Here is a 6,752-nt window from a genome sequence, read left to right on the forward strand (position 1 = left end):
GAGAAGAGAATGACTAAAAACGCAAGAAAAACAAGCAGCAGCAATCAATATGTTGAAATCAGCTCCAAACAATGTGTGGTAGGCTAGAAACAGGCACCAAACTGTTATAGACAGCAATGGCCAGCTTGGACCGTGATGTCCTCCGCGTCCGAGGTGTAGGAAACAAGCTCAAATGCTTGAAATCTGCAAAAACGAGATTATTTTCTGAATGGAGAGTGATCAGCATTAGTTACTCTACTATAAACAGCTACAAATTGCCGATGGAAGGTTGGAAACAGCCAGTAAATTGTAGATGACAACAAGGGACAGCTGAGACTGTGATGTCCTCCGTGAAAGGGTGTGGGCAACAAGTTGAAAGCACCTGAAACCTACAAAAACAAGATTAAGGCTAAATGGAAAGCAGCATACGTATATATAGAAAGTTTGGGCCCTCCCAAGTGGGTTTGTGCTTATGGGACACAGAAACTGATCATGTTTCTTTTAAATAAACAAGGTTTCTTCATTAATTAAGCAAGTTTTGGGGTTGTTTAAGTAAAGCTAATGCATTTTTATGTTTTGTGAAGGTATTGGGTCTAGCCATCCTTATCATTCTCCCGTTTGGGGCACAAATACTCAATAGGACGAAAACTGGTTTGAACCCCCACTAAATGCTACATCTATCAAATTTTCCAAAAAAAAAAAAAAAAAAAACACAAACAAACAAACAAACAAGCATAATCCATAGCCGATTCCATCCGCCTTTGCAGGGCTTGGTAGGCCACTAGGTAGCCAACGTGCATCCTTTATTTGATGCCCAGTCCGCTTTGGAGTGATCACTTGGGTTCCCTTAGTAAGATAACCATCGCCTCTTTAGTCTTAGTAGGCCACTAGGCAACCAACGCACACCCTTTGTCCAATGCTCTGGTTGCTTTGGGGTGGGACACCTTGGGGTAAAAGATCTTTCTCGTGGCACTGTTGTTAGGCGTGAGAGGAATGTTGAGCTAAAATGCATTAGCTTTACTTAAATATTCCCAAAACTTGCTTAATTGATAAGAAATCTTGTTTATTTAAAAGAAACGCGATCCTAGAGAGTTTCTATGTCCCATAAGCACAAACCCACTTGGGAGGGCCCAAACTTTCTATAAATATGTACGTTGTTCTCCATTCAGCCTTCAATCTCGTTTTTGCAAATTTCAGGTGTTTCAACTTGCTGCCCACACCCATTTGTGGAGGACATCTCAGTCGAAGCTGTCCATTGCTGTCTACATTAAGTGATGCTTAAGGGCTGATGATGCTTGATTTCCAGCCCTCTTTACGCAAATTGGAGCTGATCCTAGCCAAGCGACTATTGTTCCTGCATAGATCTGTTGTCATACTGCCTGCCATGTCATCTGCAACCTGCATTTGGCAGTTTTCTCTCTCCTCCAACTATCGCCCAGCTCCTACAGGCCGTCGCCAGGCTGTTCTGCCTATGTTTGGCAGTTTTCTCTCCTGCAAGCTATCACCAGACTGTCCTGCCTACGTTTTTAGTATTTCTCTCTCCTGCAATCTGCGTTTTTAGTCTTTCTCTCTCCTCATTGCCGTCTACATCAGATCCAGCTTCTCACTGCTGTGTTTGCTAGTGTTTGACATCCAAAGGCTACCTTGTTGCGATTCGGGATCCGTTCAAAGTACGACACACTCTCTAGCTTATTACCCCTGCCCTGATCCTTGAGATATAGGAGTTTGAGGTTCAGTATTCATTCACTGCATAGTGTGTTTGTTGCATGAGCATTGTATATTCGGTAGTTCAGTTATTTACTGTGCTCATTGTCTTGGAGTTACCCTAACCCTAACTGTGCTCTTTTATCAATTTGTGCTTTGTCGTACGATTGTTATTTGTGTTTCAATGTCAGAGTATTTTTTTACAGTTTTGAGTGTCAACTGGTCTCCCTCTGTAATAATGAATACTAACCTATAACCATGAGAAAGGGCTTGCTTTTCACTTTATCATAATCTTCAAACCACAAACGGTAACTTGCTCTCTTGCACAGCAAATATATGGCATCTTTGGATGGCCTTTTAGAGTGTATAGTATGAGTAGTATGACGTCTCATTGGGCAGCTTATTGTATCCAAGCTCAGCCTCGAGGATTTGAGCTAAGTGATTTCTTTCATTTTGTTGCCCTAAGGACCCCACCGATTTTGTGCCCCAAGGAGGGGGAAGGGGGTGGGGGGGCAGCTGGAGGGTGCACATCTTCAAATTTCAAGTTGTCACTAATTAGTGTCCATGGCTGAAACCCATTATGAATACTTGACACTTCTACCTTGGTCCTTACGTTACAAAAGTATGTTCTTCCTATTACCTTCATCACAAAATGAAGTGAAGATTCTAATTGTTAAGCATGTCACATATGGTACTTGACGGTGAGATTAAAACTTTGGATCAATCCTCCATTCTTGCATTTGTAGTGATTAAAGTATTTTTGTTTCCATAATGGGTGACTCTTCATCTTTTTCTTTGTTGCTTGAGAATACTCTTTTGGACTATCAAATGGAAGAGCAAGATGTTGTATTTAACAAATCAAGGCAACCTACAGCCGAACTAGTAAATTGCATTTAATGTTGGCTTACCCACAATCTGACTACATACTGTTGCTTTTCATGCCTATGCCATCATGAAACATCAACTACAACGGTATTAGAGATCTCTCCTTAAGCTTGAAGGAGGACCTAATATGATACTGGTCACAATCAAGCAGGAGCCTTTTGGTGGGTTCATGTTGGACATCTCTATGTTCACCCTATGATTACAGCATTGGACATCTCTTTTTGCACTACGATTTTAGCATATTACATTTCAGGTTTAACGCTTTTTTGTTCAGATGTTTCAGAAGGCCACCCTCACAGGTTCACTAGAGAAGCCCAATTTCCCTGCTCAGCTTCCTTAGAATTTCAACAATGCTGACTAATGCACCAGTTGGACCAGCACTTTTTGTGAAAACAGAGGCTTAATCCCTCCATTTAGAACTTACCACATACAGCAAAGGAACTCCAAGGGAGTACCAAAACAAAATAAAGAGCTCAACATTTAATCCATAAGCCAACCCAACCCGAAGTTCTTAGACTTCCCAAGTGGTAGATGAGTTGGACCCTTATTTTGAAAAAATTCAAGTGTCGAGTGGAAATGAGACACATCTCACTCCAATCCATTGGTCCAGTATCTGATTCCCCCCGATTTTCATGCAGGTACCAAATTACCAACTCTGAATATCATTAGTGTCGAGAATCAAGATGATATGTTTTAATAGCCTGAAACTTTGAGACTTAACTCGCATGATTTTGTGATGAGGAAAACTCTTCAAATTGTTACTAACAGTTTGAAGAGATTTATTATATCCAACATGTACAGAGAATTCCTTAAAGATACCCTATCTACATCACTGATATGAGAGTAACCTAATGGATTCTGACCTACAAGCAGAGTTTTTTATATGATTACTAGAATCTGCATGATCTCCATGGTTATGCTGCCAGCTTTGGTTATAAGGGCTGATATAGTAGTTGTATCTGAATCAATTTTAACTATTTGTGGATCCCACATACATTTTACTATCAAAACTCTGCTGTCCACATCACTTTTGTACTCATGGATTTGCTCATGTCAATAATAGAACACCCCAAAACACTGGGCAATAGAAAGGCATCATGAGCTCTACAAACACCACTTCATCAGGGAGCTACTAGGACAAAACCAAGTGGCACACACAAGGAAGAAGTTATTGATCAGTAGTACCATACCAGTCTTTGCAAGCTTCGCACTGTACCATCAAGTCATCTGGGTTATATGGCATCTCACACTTGCAATACCTGCAAAATAATGGTGACAGATTCAAGGCTACTTGCTTCTTAGCACATGCAGGTGAGCAGATAGTCTTTTGAGAAGAAGAGGCCAAGTCATCAAGAATGTGATATTAATTCATGCAGACATCCTTGATATTGAATAGCATGTAAAAGAGTCTCTACATAATGATCAAAACTGTCTTGGAAAGAAGACAAGCTTAAGCTCTATGCGAACCATGGGAATTCATGCAATATTTGAGCTGATTCTGACCAGCCACAAATAATTAGACATGCATTTTTTAAAAAATCAAACAACATATGATAAAAGTTTTCTAGACTTATGCATAACAATACACAACTGTAAGCTACTTGAGATTTCTAAAAGCCTAGACAGACGTATAAAGAATCCTTACACTGCTACTCTGTCAGGAGTAAAGCCACCAGTGGCAGCCTTGTACTCAAAGCGACAAAAGTAGTCCTCATTTCCAACGCTCTCAAGTTTCGTGTAGCTCCGGAAGGTGTGAACTGTGCACTTTCCCTCAATGGTATCAGCACTTTGGATGTCATAGTGATCAGATAAGAAGAGCTCCTTGGCACCATGAAACTGCCTGCGGCCACCTATGGACTCTTCTGGCCGATAATACCAGCGCACTCTGACTTTGATGTTGTTCTTGCTATCTGCCTCTATCTTCTCCAGCTTGGCAACATAGGGAGGCTTGTCAGGGTCTTGAGCTCGCATAAGGACGCAATCTCCAGCTGCATGTGTTAAAAGACAACCCAGAATTTGTTTAAGCATTATAACACATAGCTGAACAACCAAAATACGTTAGGCTATGCATGATCTTAGATGTGCTTCAAGTGCATTGGCATGATTTGTTTTGAGCATGATAATCTGCAGGTGGCAAGTAGAGGGGCTACATGGGTGGAAGAAAGTATTGAGGGGCACTCAATTAAAACACAAAGCACAATTCTATTCAAGCACAGTCACAATTGGTAGCTCGATGAAGAGAAAAATTAAGAGGAAACAATGTAGTCCTCTACAGCATTGGTCTTCCACCCATGATGGCCGTGTATAGCTGGACAGGCGCTGGACTGTGTTGGCAAAGAGGAGCAGCAATTGAGCTGAGCCATAACATTTTTCTGGTCAATTTGCACTAGCTCTTCACTTACCAGCAGCACGTGCTATTCGGCAACATCAAGTCTGCACTTACACATGCTAATTTATGCAGCTAGCATTCATTGGCAGCATTAACTGTGCACTTACCAATACTACGCATGCAGCTAGGGTCAATCGGCAGCCTACACCTTGCCATGGTCATGCAAAACTCGGCTTAGCAGCAGCCTCCAGCATCCTGCTTACAATTGCAGGCTAGCAGAACAAAAAAAGCAAAAAAAGTCAGTGTTTTTTGTTTGTTTTGTTTTTTTTTGGTACCTCGGACAATCTTCTGGGTCCCCTTGATGGCATAAGTTTCGAGCACTTTCTTTGCAGCAGACTTAGATTTGGCCATAATTCGCTGAAGCTGAGCTGAGGAACACAAAGAATTATGCTCGTTGAGGGGCCATGGGAGGCCTCAGGAGCAGCACCCGCCAGCTGGAAACAAAGAATTCAGGAAGCAAAGGAACCGGGGGACGCATCTGGGAGAGAAAATCCTCACTGTGGCAGGACACCAGTGAGACTGTAGAACAGCTCAGTGGAGCTGAGAGAGTGAGCTAAGACGGTTGAGAGAGACTGTTTCGGAGGCAGAGTAGTTTTTAGTAGATAACAAGTAAATGAAGACGCGAGAGAGAGAGAGAGAGAGAGAGAGAGATTATGGGGGAAACCAACGAGACAGAGGTCCCCTCTCTTCTCTCTCCCAAAGGTAATGATATTTTGACTAGGCTGGCCAAATAGAAACGTTGGTGAGAGAGAGAGAGAGAGAGAGAGACGAAGGGGGGTGAGCATTTGAATTTTTGGCAAGCGGAAAGAGACGTGAAGAGCCGGAGGGGGGTATGAGAGAGAGAGAGAGAGAGAGAGAGAGTGTGTGTGTGTGTGTGTGTGTGTGATAATGGGTCAATTATTCCAACTATGACATGATGGGAAAGCTTGCTCGTTTTCACCTGAGTGTGAAAAAACTCACATTCTAACTATTATTATGTCTGGTTTGAGATTTTCTTTTTTCTAATTATTATGTCTACCTGAGAATTTGTGAATTTTCTTTTCTATATTATTATTATGTCTGCCCAAGAATTGGTGCCTCGCAATCTTTAGAATATTCCCACATGGAGTGCTCACCACCAAAACATGTTTTTAACTTTTAGGAGCCAGTACATAAGCTCGGAACCTCAATGATATGCTTTTTTCCTAGCATTTTGCAGGTTCTTTGTCACATATTTCAAGATCTTTTATCCCACATTGGATCTAAATTGGTCCTAAGCTTTATCCTTCCAAAAATCCCCAAGGTTTTCTTGCTCTCTATTTAGCAATGGGATTTACATTGGAGTTCATGTTTCTCTTAAAAATTGGTCGCACACGTGGACTTTGTTACCAACTAGCAATACCCCAATAGGTAGGTCTTCCCATCAAAAAGTGATGAGGTCACGATGAAGATCGTCAAACAAATTACATCATATCCACTTGTTAAAAAATCTAACATGTTTTCTTCATAAGTCCTCTTCTACACTCAAAATATCTCCTCTACTCTAATCGGGGGTTTAAAATTCTTTAGTGTTGTTTCTAATTTGTTTCAACCTTCTCAATTCAATCTATTTCTAAGATCATTAACCTAGGAGAGATGTGTCTTTGCCTCACAACAAAGCTAATTAGAAATCACAAATGAATCAATTAAATTGTTTGTTGAAAGCACTAGTAGGTATGACATGGTCCTTGATCTTTGGCACTTGGCAACTACATGAGAGTGGGCTGAAAATGCCTAGTGGACCTTGAGACTCATGCTTTCGTATGATACAAGTTTA

General features: G+C 41.2%; 1 protein-coding gene across 3 annotated transcripts in view; it reads right to left on the reverse strand.

The window, feature by feature from the left end:
• LOC148022835 (chromatin remodeling protein EBS-like) overlaps positions 1 to 5,721 on the reverse strand; it is a 30,955-nt gene extending 25,234 nt beyond the window's left edge. Inside the window, exons 1-3 of one of the 3 annotated variants that reach the window (XM_087695760.1) lie at positions 5,233 to 5,718; positions 4,214 to 4,556; positions 3,759 to 3,827 (exon numbers count right to left, since the gene is read on the reverse strand). In XM_087695760.1, coding sequence (XP_087551886.1) covers positions 3,759 to 3,827; positions 4,214 to 4,556; positions 5,233 to 5,308 — 488 coding nt within the window. In that variant the 5' untranslated portion in view covers positions 5,309 to 5,718. Of the gene's footprint in view, positions 1 to 3,758; positions 3,828 to 4,209; positions 4,557 to 5,232 lie in introns of those variants that run through there. The other 2 variants (XM_087695761.1, XM_087695762.1) reach the window with 2 other exon arrangements.
• Between the last annotated feature and the right edge of the window lie 1,031 nt (positions 5,722 to 6,752).

Source organism: Lygodium microphyllum, chromosome 16 (genome assembly GCF_053477565.2).
Source record: "Lygodium microphyllum isolate KBCC chromosome 16, Lygodium_microphyllum_v1.1.10, whole genome shotgun sequence".
Taxonomy (NCBI): Eukaryota; Viridiplantae; Streptophyta; class Polypodiopsida; order Schizaeales; family Lygodiaceae; genus Lygodium; species Lygodium microphyllum.